Source organism: Hyalella azteca, unplaced genomic scaffold, assembly GCF_000764305.2.
Source record: "Hyalella azteca isolate HAZT.00-mixed unplaced genomic scaffold, Hazt_2.0.2 contig8592, whole genome shotgun sequence".
NCBI classification, from domain to species: domain Eukaryota; kingdom Metazoa; phylum Arthropoda; class Malacostraca; order Amphipoda; family Hyalellidae; genus Hyalella; species Hyalella azteca.
In genome coordinates, this window is record NW_025938681.1 from 145,667 (window position 1) to 162,288 (window position 16,622).

At 44.3% G+C, this 16,622-nt stretch overlaps 1 protein-coding gene across 1 annotated transcript in view; it reads right to left on the bottom strand.

The window, feature by feature from the left end:
• The window catches only part of LOC108679857 (serine-rich adhesin for platelets), a 19,671-nt gene extending 3,289 nt beyond the window's left edge, over positions 1-16,382 (bottom strand). Inside the window, exons 1-10 of the mRNA XM_018168586.2 lie at positions 16,131-16,382; positions 15,168-15,354; positions 13,456-13,637; positions 11,973-12,120; positions 10,083-10,206; positions 7,542-9,766; positions 6,133-6,599; positions 5,515-5,681; positions 3,494-3,558; positions 1,551-2,753 (exon numbers count right to left, since the gene is read on the bottom strand). Coding sequence (XP_018024075.1) covers positions 1,551-2,753; positions 3,494-3,558; positions 5,515-5,681; positions 6,133-6,599; positions 7,542-9,766; positions 10,083-10,206; positions 11,973-12,120; positions 13,456-13,637; positions 15,168-15,354; positions 16,131-16,250 — 4,888 coding nt within the window. The 5' untranslated portion in view covers positions 16,251-16,382. The remainder of the gene's footprint in view (positions 1-1,550; positions 2,754-3,493; positions 3,559-5,514; positions 5,682-6,132; positions 6,600-7,541; positions 9,767-10,082; positions 10,207-11,972; positions 12,121-13,455; positions 13,638-15,167; positions 15,355-16,130) is intronic.
• Between the last annotated feature and the right edge of the window lie 240 nt (positions 16,383-16,622).

The following is a 16,622-nucleotide window of genomic DNA, read 5'->3' on the forward strand; positions in this document are numbered from 1 at the left end:
GCACCAGACGGCGGTGAGGTGCACCAGACGGCGGTGAGGTGCACCAGACGGCGGTGAGGTGCACCAGACGGCGGTGAGGTGCACCAGACGGCGGTGAGGTGCACCAGACGGCGGTGAGGTGCACTAAGCACATCTTACCTATCGCAAGCGTCGTGTGGAGTGACAGTCTGCCGCCGCAGCAGAGACCTCCGTGCGTCCTACGAACGAACATACGTACCACTTGTCACTACCCTTTCTAATTTATTATCCTCACTATCCTTTTTATCTAATACAATAAAATACAATGCCTTCGTTTGTATCTAATATAAAAATATAACTCAATACTCACTGCAGTGAGTGACAAAGAGCGCATTTTCTCAAAATCGACGAAAATATGAAGTCACGGACGGGCATGACGAGCACAATAGGGTATTTTTTCCATAAATGAGAAAATGCGGTAAAATACAATGCCGTCACTTTTATAAACTAAAAACGAAAGAAAAGGAGCTTGGTGTCAACTCGTTTTGCTCAGGGCGACTAAAATAGTTATCCCTTGAACCGTTCAAAAACCAACGATCAAATGCAACTCAAATTATCACTTATTCTCGACTCCATCGGAAGTCTTCAGAAATCCACAAACGTAATTTAGGCAAAGATCTAGTCCAGCATCTTAAGATCCTTAAAACAATTGGAAACATGAAAGATGAACTTTAACATACAGTATCAAATGACTGAAGACTGATTGGAAACAAAATTATAAAGAAACAAGGCAAGAATTTTATTAGTTTGAAAGCAAAGGCACGTTTCTGGGAAAGCGAGTAAGCTTTGAACTGAAGACAAACCAGATCACAAGTACCGATCAATACGTAGTCTATCTCAACAAATTATAATAAAAATTATCATGAATCTAATTATTAAAATAAAATTAGAGACATTGAGATAACCTAAGCCACAAGTACAGTAAATTTCAATGAAACACATAGGAAAAGAACGGAAGTTAATGTTCCCCATGAAAGCAGGAGCATAGTGAGCCGAGTTATAAAATCATGAAGAGGAGGTTAAATGACAGGCAGCATGCAACAGAATATACATAAAAATAAGGAAGAAAACAGGACGGTAAAATTCAAGACGAGCAAAAGCTGGTCTAAGAAAAGAACCACAAAGTCTTGCACCAGCAGAGGTCGGGTAAATCAAAGGTAACTTAGTATTGGACATGAATGCTCCAAGGAATTATGTCTCCATACAATTTCTTACTTAAAAATACCTTGAAAACGAGAAGTATTTATGAGCATAACTAATGAGCATAAAAAATCTCAAATCATTCCCACCAATTAAAGTGAATAATTTTCATTCGATGAGAAGGATTTTAGTTTTATATATACCTTCCTACTATATTTATTGCGTGTTACTTGATATGCATATCATACTTGCATATTTATTTATGGGATCATTATGCCATCATTTTCCAACGCCACGCCCCAACCCACAACTCCCACGCCCCAACCCGCAACTCCCACACGTCAACCCACAACTCCCACACCCCAACCCACAACTCCCACGCCACAACCCACCGCTCCTGAGGCTAACAGGTTTCTTGTTCTGCTCTTCACACGACGAAGAAGAATCAAGTTCACAACTTCTCCTCTTCTCTTTGGTCTTCTGCTCCTCGGACCCTCGACTCTTCTTGGACGAGCTCAAGCGGTCTTCTTCAGGAGAAGATCTTTCACTTTCTGTATTTTTGGGCGCTGTAGAGGAAGTTTCGGCAGTGACTATAGTGTCTGAAGATGTAGAGTTGGCAAATGAATGTTTTACGGAGTATTCAGGACCCTTGGCAGGGTCTAATGCAGGTATAGACGACCAGGCATGTCCAGAAATTGAATCCTCAGCAAAGTTTCGAGTTTGTACAATGGAAGCTTCAGACTCGACTGATGTCTCCCTGCTACTGGAACTTGACGAGTTCTCGGGGATTGTCGTCTCTCCTGACCGAGAGTCCGAGTCTCGTAGAGGGGACCCAGTATCTGGAGACACTGAGCAGCTTAAGACGGGACTAAGGGACTTGGGGGACCGGCCCGACAATGATCCCAGACAGTTCCGTGGACCCAATTTGGCCGCACTAAAAGCTGGAGCGGACCTGGATGTTAAGATTGTCTTGGGTTTGCCAACACGGCGCTCAGGAACAGCCACCCTAGAAACAAAAACATTGCTCTTTATTTCGTTTATCATATTGTTGCCGTCACAGCTATTGCTGTTGTTATTGAAGGAGGTTATGGTGTTGCTGATGTCGTGGTTCTTGCAGAGCAACGCCCCGGGACGCACGTTTGTTTTGCTCAGGACCGAAGGACTCAATGAGGAAACCTTGTCAGGAGAGAGATACGGAGGAGATTCTTTGAAGTCCCCTGGCAGGTAGAAGGTTGAAGCCCCAAAAATGCGAGGTTGTGGGGACGCCGGAGTCTTAGGAGGGGAACAGGATGACTTGCGTGTTGGGGACGAAGGGGGAAGCTGATGGGGCAACTTGGTTGGGGAAGAGGTTTTCTGCGGCGACGGGGATTTCGTAGGAGATGTCCGTCTTGGAGCAGCTTTAGGAGAAGAAGACGCTGTCTTCGTGGGTGATGACAAAGAGGAAGGACCTGTGGACCGAGGAGGGCGGAAGGGGACGGGTTTTGGAAGAGGAGGCTGAAGAGGATTGAGCATCAACTTGTTGGGAGGCTGTTGACGCGTCTTCGGGCCTTGAGGCTTGCCGAGGCAGCTGTCAACCTCAGCCTCGCAGCACATGCCTGCAAGAGAGCAAGCCCCATTGCATTTCATACAATATGCATGATTAAGAATCCTATTGCTGTAAATACCATCTACACGTTACAATACACCAACGCAGTGTAACGACTTATTATGACGTTAAATAGTTTAATGGTCAAATAGCAGCATAGCAATAAGCTTCAAAGGCTGGTCCATTGCCGTGAGCACACAGACTGGCTGCCCTCGCAAAGAATATACCAGTCTGAATTTTTCATGCAAATCCGTCAGTAATTTTACAATCTGTGGAGGGTAACAAAAACTGAATGAAATTATACAATAAATAAGTAAGATAATTTTGCACATTGCTAATACAAGAACCTCTAACCACTAATTTGAGGGAAATTTATTTAAAAATTTTGTTCAAATCCCGCTCTCTCCTGAACTAGCCTCATCGTCATAGACATTTCTGATATGTCTTACTCACTCCCCTACCTCCCCACCTACTCTTCATCCACCTACTCATCTACCTACAAGTGTACAACCTACCTCTTCAACTACCTCTTTATCAACTACCCCCTCCCCACCTACTCACTCACCTACCTCCCCACCTACTCTTCATCTACCTACTCTCCTACCTACAACCTACCTCTTCACCTACCTCCTAGTCTACCACCTCCCACCTACTCACTCACCTACCTCCCCACCTGCTCTTCATCTACCTACTCGCCTACCTACAACCTACCTCTTTACCTACCTTCTAGTCTACCACCTGCCCACTCACCAGGACCAGCACTACAGGCAGGGTCTCCCCTAGTGGAGGCAGGCGGGTCTCCCACAGAATAATACCTGCGCGGGCGAGATAAGAAACAGTCAATTAAGTTTATGGAAATAAAGACAGGATACATTATTAAATGCAAAGATTATTCTCACAAGTTCTTATTCACAAAGTAGTAATTATAATTAAATTCCTCACATCATCGTATTATTGCTGTGCCTGGTGAAGTCAGTACAAGTAATAAGATGGCATTATTCAAAACCTTACATATCAACAGAGATGGATGATGAAACGAGGTATATTGAGGTATCTTTAAAGAAAACGTTTCGGAGTCCAGCTCCATCATCAGTTCGAAAATTCTAGAACACAGATAAATCAGTAATTAGTACAGTCAAGATAACAAAAAAAAAAAACCTAAGCTCTAAAACCTACCTATTAACAATTTCAAGCGGGTAAGAGCAAAAAGCTAAATTCAAACTAAGCCTCTGTCTAAAAATATACAAAGATTTTAAAATGCGCAAATCAGAAAACCCGGAACTGGAAGCTAAAACTTTGAAGTCACTGTCAGAAACTGAAACTGTTACTGCTCGGCGTGAGGATTTGATAGATTTATGTTGCGAATTTAGTTAATCGAAACGTTAAAGTCTTTTTCGATTACCTAAATTCGCAACATAAATCCATCAAATTTACTATATGGAACTGGAATCTAAGAATAGCCTGTCCTTCCTCGATTGCAATATTACTAAATCTAATGGCCGTTTTCAAACTTCTGTATTCCGAAGATTGACTTTCACAGGTATCAGTAAAAGCTTTTTTAGCTTTTGCTCGTTTCGATTTAAGATTAATGGGATTCAAACACTTTTACATCGAGGCTTTCGTATTTGTTCTACTTACAATATTCTGCACGCTTAATTTGAATTTTTACGCAATATCTCTTTTCGCTTAATGGATTTTCGACTAATCTGGTGTTTACCCAAATAAAGAAATTCATGTCTAAGCGGTACAGTGAGGTTGCTCCCGAGCGCGACAGCAGGGATGTTGTTTATTGCTCCTTTCCATATTCCGGCCCTGCATCCGAAACTATGTCAAGGGAGCTAAAACTTTTGTTTTCAAAGTATTTCACAAATGTTAATCTTCTTGTTATATTGGTCAACCATTTTAAAATCGGTTCTTTTTTTAGGTACAAAGATACTCTCCCTATGCTTATGCGATAGTCCCTAGTTTATCAATATAGTTGTGCACGATGTGCATCTGCGTACGTCGGGATGACGTCTCGCAATCTTTATTCTAGGGTCGCAGAACATAAGGGCAGGAGTTGTAGAACTGGTAACTTACTGTCGCGCCCACCTCATTCAGCTGTGCGGGCTCACGCCGAGCAGTGCGATGTTCCAGTTTCTGACAGTGACTTCAAAGTTTTAGCTTCCAGTTCCGGTGTTTCTGATTTGCGCATTTTAGAATCATTGTATATTTTTAAACAGAGGCCTAGTTTGAATTTAGCTTTTAGCTCTTACCCGCTTGAAACTGTAAACAGGTAGGTTTTACAGCTTAGGTTTTTTTGTTGTTATCTTGACTGTACTAATTACTGATTTATCTGTGTTCTAGAATTTTCGAACTGATGATGAAGCTGGACTCCGAAACGTTTTCTTTAAAGATACTGTGAATTTTTGTGGAGTTTTCTTTGAGGTGTTTTCTTTATTGCGGTATGTGTAGGTTTTAAAGATGTGTAGGTGAGGTATGTGTAGGTGTGAAAGATGTGTAGGTGTGAATAATGTGTTGGTTTGAAAGATGTGTAGGTGAGGTACGTGTAGGTGTGAAAGATATGTAGGTGAAAGATGTGTAGGTGAACGATGTTTAGGTTAAAGATGTGTAGGTGAAAGATGTGTAGGTTATAGATGTGTAGGTGAAAGATGTGTAGGTGAAAGAGGTGTAGGTTATAGATGTGTAGGTGAAAGAACTTAAAGTGAATGAAGTGTATGCAATAATAGTGCATAATGAGTGCGAGGTAATGTAAGGTGAGCATTAAATACCCCGAGTCATTCCGCTGAACTCCAGTGGCAGACTCAGAGGGCGTGCCGCTGCCTCTCAAGCCGCAGCCGCTGGTGCCGCTGTCCCGGGACCCGCAGGACCGCTGAATGCCGCGGCCTCTGCCACTGACAGACCTCAGCTCCACACCATCGTCGTCATCGCTGCGAGTCTGCAACATATACAAATGTTTTACCATATAATTAATATAATACAATATAACATAATATATTATAATATAATATAATTTAATATAGGTAATATAATATAATATATATTAATTATCCTATTATATGTTAATATATAATAGAACCACAATTATAATATATACTCCTAAATATACAATATTCATTACCAGAAATGAGGGATAGGCAACGTACGCTAGGGGACCCCCATTTTCGCTAATACCTGTATAAAATTTGTTCATTTTGTTCATGAGCTTAAATTTATTACGTTGCGATGTTAACAAATGAGGCAAGTTTTCGGTATAAAAGAGATCGTAGCACCATTTCAATCATTAATCCAAATCAAGCAATCATTTCGATTATATGGACTCAAGAGATTATTTCGAATAAATTATTAATATTTATATTATTTATAAAGGCAACAGAAAAATAGTTTACCTGGGCAAGGTAAGAGCCCATGACTCCAGGCAAGCTTGCAGGGCGGGCCAAGGGGATCAGTTTTCCGGGCCCAAGAAGGATCTGTTGCTGGGGCCGGACACCGCGCTGCTCTTTGAACGAGTGATGCCGCGGTCTTCGGTCTCCACCGGGACCTGAGACCGGACACGCGGCTTTGTCGTCCCCGAGACGCTCTTCTGCAGAAGGCGATCTCACTGCCCCGTCCTCAAAAAGTCTGGCAGGGAAAACTCGCATGTAAAGTTGGCTGGCCGAGCTCAGCGAGTCTGTTTTTTCCCCTGGAAAAACGTCGGAAAAAACTGCGTCGAATGGCCCGAGTGCGTCGTCGCAGTGCGTCGAGTTGACGTCCTCCTGAAGGCTCTCCCAGTCCGAGAGCTCCGACCCCAGGCCGCTGGTGGACCAGCTGTCGCAGCGCACCAGCTCGCCGGGGTAGTGCCACTGGTTGGCAACACCTCGATGAGAAAAATATAAATTAGTTTACAGCAAAAAAGATAGCCAGTAGTTTACAGCAAAAAAGATAGCCAGTAGTTTACAGCAAAAAAGATAGCCAGTAGTTTACAGCAAAAAAGATAGCCAGTAGTTTACAACAAAAATGATCGCCAGTAGTTTACAGCAAAAAAGATAGCCCGTAGTTTACAGCAAAAAAGATCGCCAGTAGTTTACAGCAAAAAAGATAGTCAGTAGTTTACAGCAAAAAAAACAGCCATTAGTTTTCAACAAAAAAGATAGCCATACGTTTTCAACAAAAAAGATACGTCGCCATTAGTTTTCAACATGAAAGATAACCATAAGTTTTCAACAAAAAAGATAGCCATTAGTTTTCATCAAAAAATATAGTCATTAGTTTAAAGTGTTACTTAAAAACCAAGTATATATGGAATATTTGTCACCAACTAAATAGATTTTGATAGCGCGACCTGTGCAAAAAAAAAAAACAAGTTCACCTTTTTACTGAAAACTTAATACATTTGAAGACAAGCCACTAACGAAGTAACGTATACTACATTTTTAATAGCGACACCTGAACAAGCAAATATATCAGTTTAAATAGTTGTTAAGCGGCCAATAAGGAACAATATTTTAAAGCACGCAATGAACGTTCCGTGGCCAAGCCAAAGATGATCGTCCTAAGTGGCGGAGTGTAACAGACTATAGGCAGAACCGAAGCAAACTATATTGTCAATTTAGAAAATATTTATAATTTCTCACTATTTTCTTTAGTACAGATTATTGAAAACACCAAAGCAAACTATACCTTCAATTTAGAAAATATTTATAATTTATAACTGTTTTCTTTACTACATAAGATTGTAGTTTCCATCTTTTGAATATTTTTAACCAAAAAATTATGATTATGAATAATAATTTCATAAAACATAGATATAGAAGTTTACCATGCATCTGGTCGTCTGAAGTATCGTCTCTGACAGACAGAGGGTTGCTGCCGGCGGTCGTGAGGGGTCTGTGCAGGGACCAAGTCCTAGGGACCTCGTCGTTGCTGCAGGACTTACGCGTCGCGTAGTCTCCATGCGCCTCCAAGAGACGTCTCGTGTTGAGGTGCGTCTCGCTGGACGAATAGCAGCGAGGTATGGCTCGAGACGTCCCCCCAGGGTAGAGGTCCGTCTCGAAGCTAACACCCGAGTCGCTCTGCACGGCACCAAACTCACTGGCTGTGTCCTCCGAAGACCCAGTCACGGACATCGTCTCGGCATTGGACTCGACTACAGCTTCTTGGTCCGCGAAAGTTTCGGTGTTGTTGTTGTTGTTGTTACTGTCACCGGGCATATCGTTGCTACAGGGCAATGCAGGAGGCTCTGGGCGTGGTGCAGTGGAAGGATCACTCGGTTCCAGGTCGCTGGATGAGCGATTTTGCCAGGTGCAGTCACCCATGATCATACCACCATCCCCCGGGCCACCCCCAGCACCCGGTCGTCGTGTGAACATTGGAGTGCAGAGTTCCAGGACCTTTGGTCGGTCTATGATGCTGCCAAAACTAGACGACGCTCGGATAGGAACTAAAGTGTGGCGTACGACGCTTGATCGGCTGTCGTTATCGTCCAAGGAAGGCATTCCCTGACAACGCTGCACCAGATTAGAGGAACTAGAAGATGAGGAACTTTTATTTGTAGCCGCGCAATTAAGATTATTTGTCGCACATGTGTCGGTATTAAGCGGTTCAGAAGTACAACTCATATTAGCATATACATTATTATTATTGGAAGCATTATTAGAACATTCAACTGCCGTAGCATTCCTAAAGCTTATAAGCTCGGCCATAGATGAAGGTGTTGCCATTACTTCAGTTTCCCTGACGATCATGGGTTCAGTGGAGCAGTTTTCTACGTAGGTGACGGGAGGGTTAGCGTTCACCTCTATAATGCACACTGACCGAGGACGGCAGCTGTCATCCGTAGCATCAGATCCAGCTACGCTGATCGTGGCTGTGCTACTATACAAGTTCTTCTGACTGTTCTTGATGTTCTTCTGGCTGTTGAGGTTCTCATTACGCGCATTCATGGCAGAGTATTGACGGTCGAAAATGTTCTCCATGATGGTTGGACTCTTTTGCACTTTGATTATTGTAGGAGATCTAAGACTTTGTCCTGTCCCTGTTGGATCTGAACATGAAAATGAACTCCTCGGACTTATATTAGCGCCCATGGTGTTGAAAGTGAGTCTAGATGGCCCAATCACTGGAGTAGCCACACCCGACATTGGGGAGCTAAGAGAGGAGGAAAGGGACGACGGGGAGTAGAGGTGAGTGGCACGCTCCCCAGACTCAGGGGTGAGGATGGGGAGTGGCGTCGACTGGGATGAACTAAGATGGATGTTAGTCGCAACGGGATATTCTGGGGACTGAGGGGTGGAGCCTGGGGAACCAGGCACGGCCTCAAGCGTGCTCTTTAAGTTAAGGCTCAAAGATCGCGTAATGCCAGAGTGAACCGCTCCTTTGGGGCACCCCAAGCATGCGAGTCTCGCCTCATCCCGAAGGGCTTTACAAGCCGCGGAGTCGGAGGGGCACCGCGGCAGAACACCAAGGGCTGCGCCGGAGGGCGTCAAGCGCGCAGCCTTCGAAGGGCCTTCATCTTGAGTGATAAGCGTCCGGGAAACATTACTGGTGCTTCCACCGCCAAATTTACAGCCAACGGAAGACACCACCGAGTAGTTGCTATTTTCTACATGCAAGTCGCTGGTCGTACGACTGCAAGACTTCACAACAGACCTGTTGAAGGACTGCCAGGAGTCGCTCGCTCCTACAACATTAGCGCATTTATCGCTCCTCTGCAGGGCACTGCCAGCCGTGGGCACCAAATAACACGATGACGAAGACGTGACGTCACTCAGAACACCTCCCGTCGAAGATCTGTTATTGTAGTTTTTGTTATTAATGGCGTAGTCAAGGCTAAGAGAAGTATAAGAAGACGCTGGGTTGGTGATGTTGGTGATGGTGGAGCCGTAAGGTGATGCGGTCATGTTACCGCAGGGTTGTCGGAACGACGCAGGTGCGGATGACGGGTCACAGAGTGCGCCGTCCGTCCGCAAAACTCGGTCCAGCTCCAGCAGCTGCCCGACGAAGTTGATGTTGGGGGATATTGTGGGTCGGCGATTCTTAACGTACCTGAGGATAAATAGAGTGAGGATAATCCTGAGGATAGAATAAAAAAAAGCTAATCGGCCTCTGGCACAACGAAGGGTATTATTGCAGATTAACTACATCCAAAAAAAAGGGTGTTTTTTTTTTAATTATATGTTTTTTGGGGTGTAGATTACGAATCTGAAATCCATTTTTGGCGGTCGGCATCGGAAAACCGATTTTTTTCCGACCCAAAAATCGCGCTAAAAATGCCTAAAATCTGCGAAATCGGCGAAAAGCAGGTGCAGGTGCTCACTGACCTGTAAGCCTCCTCATAAGGCAGGTGCAGGTACTCACTGACCTGTAAGCCTCCTCATAAGGCAGGTGCAGGTGTTTCATGACGTAAGCTATAGCCACGGTAGCAGAGCGGGAGATGCCAGCCAGGCAGTGCACCAGAACGCTGCCCCCTGACTCCCGGACCTTGTCTGTACGCAGTGATATAGTTAATTAATATTAATTCATATAATATATTAATTATAGTGATATAGTGTATTTGTAGATATAATATTATATTTATATAAGTATATATTGGTCACCCACTTAATACCTAATATAAATTATTATAATATATTCTTTTTCACGCACTGACTCTTTACTATAATTTTTATTAATTTTTAATATTATTAAAATAATTATTTCCATTATTTTTATTTTCTATGGGCGGTGCTATGCTTGATATAATATATTCCTTTACACACTATAACTTTTTACTATCATTTCTATTAATTTTTAATGCCATTATAATAATTATTTTCAGTATTTTTATTATCTCTAAGCGCTGACACAGATAATACGTTACGATAATATATTAATTAATTAATACGTTAATATGTTGGGCTTTGGAAAATTTGATCCACTCCAAAAAAAATAACGTTCAAATTTTATAAAAAAAACTGACGATAAATCTCACGGGCCTTCCTCCCAAGATATTCCACACAAAAAAAAAAAAAAAAAAGTTTAAAAAGTTCTTTCTCTTATTTGTTTGGGGGAGATTTATTTGTTTGGGGGAGATTTATTTGCTTGGGGGAGATTTATTTGCTTGGGGGAGATCTGTCTCTTATACACATCTAGATGTGTATAAGAGACAGGTTATAACTTTGGCTGGTTGTAAGGCAGTGTTGTTACTTTGGCAGGATATTTGGTAGCGGTAAGTTATGGAGATTACTAATTGATGGAAGGGTAATTGGTCGTGGACGAGTTCCGGTAGTTTATTGGTGATATTGATGTAAGATTACAGATGGAGTTTAGGTGCAGTTTAGTGGCATAGATAAGGCCTGCGAACAAGGGGTTAGACATTAGGACATGGCATGGAGTTAATTTATCAACATCTCNCTGTCTCTTATACACATCTAGATGTGTATAAGAGACAGGTTTAGGGGAGATTTATTTGTTTGGGTGAGATTTATTTGTTTGGGGGAGATCTATTTTTTGAGGAGATTTATTTGTTTAGGGGAGATTTATTTGTTTGGGGGAGATTTATTTGTTTGGGGGAGATTCATTTGTTTGGGGGAGATTTATTTGTTTGGGGAGATTTATTTGTTTGGGGGAGATTTATTTGTTAGAGGAGATTTTCAATTTTTGCGAGTTTTAGAAATCAATTGCGAGTTTGAAAACAGATTTTGATCGATCAAATTTTCTGCAGCATTTCTCAAGAGCTCAAGCATCGCAGCGCACGGTAGATGCAAGCAATAAAAAAAAAGTTCTTAAAAACATTAAAAAAGGTAAAAAAAAATTAAATGTCCTAAAGTCCTAAAATCCAATCACCCGAGAGTGTAGCGTTTCTTTCGCATCCTTAGAGGAGACGAGGATCAAAAAAAGGTCAAGTTAAACATGTGTAATATTTCATTACAGGCAAATGAAACTATTGTATAATAAAAATTACAAGAATAATCTTGAAACCTACAGAATTATTTAAGTCTAAAAAGCACAGACTTCGTCTACACAACGCGGCACTTTTTGCAAATTGTATGCGTCATCTTGACTCAGTTTGGTCCGTCAAATGGGCAAATCAGTGCAACTTTTGTCCACATTCTGTACCCATTCGTAGAAACATTAATGAATTTCTTAATAAACATGGACAATACAACACATTCACTTTTCTGAGCGAATTTAGAGGACATGAATTTCACTAATAAACCAGAAGGCGTCGAAGAAATAAGGCGTAAGTCTCACAATAAGGCGCAAGTCTCACCTATGAACCTGAAGGCGTCGAAGAAATAAGGCGTAAGCTTCTCGCTGAAGTTGTCGTTGACGGGGATGCGTAGGAAGTGCGAGTCCTGCACGAAGTCCGGCTTAGGACACGAGATGCTCACGTTCACCTCGTACAGGATGCAGTGATCCTGCCGGGATAAGTGGGTCAGTGGGGATAAGTGGGTCAGTGGTGCTGTCGGGGGATAAGTGGGTCAGTGGGATAAGTGGGTCAGTGGTGCTGTGGGGGGATAAGTGTGTCAGTGGTGCTGTGGGGGGATAAGTGTGTCAGTGGGCTGCTTATGAATTTTGAATTTTATTCACTACATTCTTATGCTGTATGGATTTCATTCATCACATTCACTACCTACTGTGGCTACCTAGCTGCAGCATCTAGCTCCATGCAGTTGTGAATGTGATGAATGAGATATTCTTCACCTCAGATGCAGAGACGGCAAAAAAATTATGTATGCCGAAATCTATATTTACGTTTGCACAATCTCAATGAATGGCAGAAACATCACAGAAACTAATAATATTATTGAAGGAAATAATATAATATAGAGTTATTATTGAAGCTTTTCATGCAAAGTTGTTATGGCTAAGTTATCCATTGCATGAACTCTAGCTAACGAAATATGCACCCCCAGCAAACCTTCGCTATCAATGTAGATTACTTGAAGTATTCGATAAAGAATCAAATAAACTTTTATCCGGAAAGTAAATTGATTCTTTCAAGTTGTAGGAGGATAACTAATCCTTCAAGTCCTGTAACCTGTTGAACCTGTAACTCTTGTCAACGGAGACGAGGGGAGCGGCAACAGATCTTATTGCCCACAGAAAATTTAAGTTGAAAAGTTGAAAATAAGGCGTTTTTTCTGAATTAAAAGTTTTAGACTGATGAAGAAACATGCCCGAAATAAAATAAGAGAATAAAACTACCTGCAACATCTGCTTGATGTTAGCGTCGTGCTGGGACCCTTGTGACCTTATAACCTTATGATGAGTTTAGGACGTCGTAGTCCACGGTCACGCTGATGCGCCGCCTTCGTCGTCCTCCGTCTCCGAGTCGTCGTCGGATGTAACGTTGGACGTGTTCCGTAGATGTAGATGCGTGGGTGAGTTCCGAGTCTATGTCGGCAATGTGGATGAGGAAGAGGATCGGTCCAAGCACTGAGCCCTGCGGGACTTTGCTTTTCACTTTCGCTTCTCTCGATTTCGAGTTTCCAATTGCGACAGCTTGTACTCTATCTATAAGGAAGTTGTGGCTCCACCTCAACAGGCTTCCTCCTACCCCCAACAGCCTCAGCTTTATAAAGAGCACCCCATGGTCAACTTTGTCAAAAGCTTTAGAAAAATCCAGCTATACCACGTCCACGCCAGCGACCCCAGGTAGAGGAAGGGCAGGACCTGCCTGCACTACCTGCAACATATGCCTGCACTACCTGCACTACCACCTGCACTACCTGCACTACCGCCTGTACTACCTGCAACATCTGCTTGTTGTTAGCGTCGTGCTGGGACCCCAGGTAGAGGAAGGGCAGGACCCTGGTAGGGCCCGTGTTGGCGACGGGCAGGCAGGGCTGCGACAGCGACGTCAGCGGCGAGCATTTCTGACCCGCGTCCTCGCAGCAGTCGGGATGCGCTGCCTGGAACCCCAAGAACCCTCCTGTCGGGGGTATAGAGATGTAGGGGGGTGTAGGGTGATGTAGGGCATGTAGGGGTGTGGGGGTGATGAAGAGGGTGGGAGATGTAGAGGTAGGCGGCCTGGAACCCCAAGAACCCTCCTGTCGGGGGTGTAGGGGGATGTAGGGGGATATGGGGGTGTGGGGTGATGATGAGGAGTGATGTAGGGGCGTGAGGGATATGGGGGTGATGTAGGGGCGTGGGGGATATGGGGGTGATGTAGGGGCGTACGGGATATGGGGGTGATGTAGGCGACGATGTAGGGAATTTTCAGCATCTTTACCATCGGAAAATAGAATAAAAGAATGGACGAGGTAAGGCAGACGTCAGTTGAGTTAGGAATATAAGAATTTAATACATAAATTAGAATCATTTTCAGAGATCCTACGACTTTGAAGGATGCATGACACTTTTTTGACTCTACGAGGAACTCGGCGAAGTTTGATTTTATTGCATGAATATAATTGTATTCTTGGTATCACCCTGGACACTAAAAATGCAATTGAATAAATAACTAGATCATAAGATAAGTAAACAGAGACATAATTAATTGAATAAATTACTTAATAACACTCCATAGAGAACTCCCTCTAGTAAAGTGATGCGATTCTAGTGAAGGGAGACTTCGTCAGTTCGCTGGTCTAATAAATTAAGTCGCTGAATTTAAAGTTCAGTGTCATACTGGATGAGGAGCTGGACGTGTCACTCACGCCACTCACCGACAAGGAGCTGCACGTGTCACTCACACCACTCACGCCACTCACCAACAAGGAGCTGCACGTGTCACTCACACCACTCACGCCACTCACCGACGAGGAGCTGGACGTGTCACTCACGCCACTCACCAACAAGGAGCTGGACGTGCCACTCACACCACTCACCAACAAGGAGCTGGACGTGTCACTCACACCACTCACGCCACTCACCGACGAGGAGCAGGACGTGTCACTCACACCACTCACCAGCAAGGAGCAGGACCTGTCTCTTATACACATCTAGATGTGTATAAGAGACAGGTGTCACTCACACCACTCACGCCACTCACCGACGAGGAGCAGGACGTGTCACTCACACCACTCACCAGCAAGGAGCAGGACGTGTCACTCACACCACTCACGCCACTCACCAACAAGGAGCAGGACGTGTCACTCACACCACTCACCAACAAGGAGCAGGACGTGTCACTCACACCACTCACCAACAAGGAGCAGGACGTGTCACTCACACCACTCACGCCACTCACACCACTCACCAACAAGGAGCTGCACATGCCACTCACACCACTCACCAGCAAGGAGCTGGACGTGTCACTCATGCCACTCATGTCACTCACACCACTCACCAACAAGGAGCTGCACATGCCACTCACACCACTCACCAGCAAGGAGCTGCACGTGTCACTCACACCACTCACGCCACTCACCAACAAGGAGTTGGACGTGTCACTCATGTCACTCACACCACTCACGCCACTCACCAACAAGGAGCTGGACGTGTCACTCACGCCACTCACCAACAAGGAGCTGGACGTGTCTGTAGGAGGAGGCCAGTTTGTCCAGGAGGACGTAGAGGAAGGAGTCGTGGGGCACCGCGGCGAGGCTGGGGGCGCTGAGGTCGTAGACCACCACCTCCCCCCACGGACCACACGGACCACACGCGCGGCCTTCACACGCGCTGGCCACGTAGTCCCGCACGCTCATCTGCACGCCAGGTCCACGTGAGGTACACGTGATACAGGCACGAGATACACGTGATACAAGCACGAGATACACGTGATACAGGCACGAGATACACGTGATACAGGCACGAGATACACGTGATACAGGCACGAGATACACGTGATACAGGCACGAGATACACGTGATACAGGCACGAGATACACGAGATACACGTGATACAGGCACGAGATACACGTGATACAGGCACGAGATACACGTGATACAGGCACAAGATACACGTGGTACAGGCTATATAAAGCTACTATATGAGAATTACTCGTTGAAAACTGCCTGCTCAAGTAAAAATTACGAGGTGACAACTGCCATGTGAGATATACTAACACTATACTGTTAGACGAAAACATTAAGACTGAACCATGCAGTAAGTGAGAACTGTGAGATTCGGAGCAAAGAAGTTGCAAATATTGATGAAGTATTTGATATTTCAGCTAAACTGCCTGGCCAGGGACCGAACTAATGCTAATCTAACATAAAGCTACAGTAGTATTGCACTTCAGACTTAAAACTAAGAAACATTTCCCTTTTTAGCGCATTTTCTCATTTATGGAAAAAATGCACTATTGTGCTCGCCATGTTCGTCCGTTTGTCTGTCTGTCTGTCCGTCTGTCCGTCCATGACCTCAAGTTTTCGTCGACGAGAAAATGCGCTCTCTGTCACTCGTCACTGCAGTGAGTACTGAGTTATATTTTTCGTAGTTTGAATATCATTTAAGTATAGGAAGAATTTATGTTACTAACCGAGTTTTGCTGCAGTCTCTTCTTTCTTATCTTGGACGACCAGACGTTGACTGCACCCACCACGTGACTGGTGTTGTACTCGCAGAAGGTGCGAGAGTCCACCACCAACACCTGCAACATCGGGACACTTGGTGACAAGTGGTGACGCTTGTGTCCACCACCAGCACCTGCAACATCGGGACACTTGGTGACAAGTGGTGACGCTTGTGTCCACCACCAACACCTGCAACATCGGGACACTTGGTGACAAGTGGTGACGCTTGTGTCCACCACCAGCACCTGCAACATCGTGACACTTGGTGACAAGTGGTGACGCTTGTGTCCACCACCAACACCTGCAACATCGGGACACTTGGTGACAAGTGGTGACGCTTGTGTCCACCACCAACACCTGCAACATCGGGACACTTGGTGACAAGTGGTGACGCTTGTGTCCACCACCAGCACCTGCAACATCGTGACACTTGGTGACAAGTGGTGACGCTTGTGTCC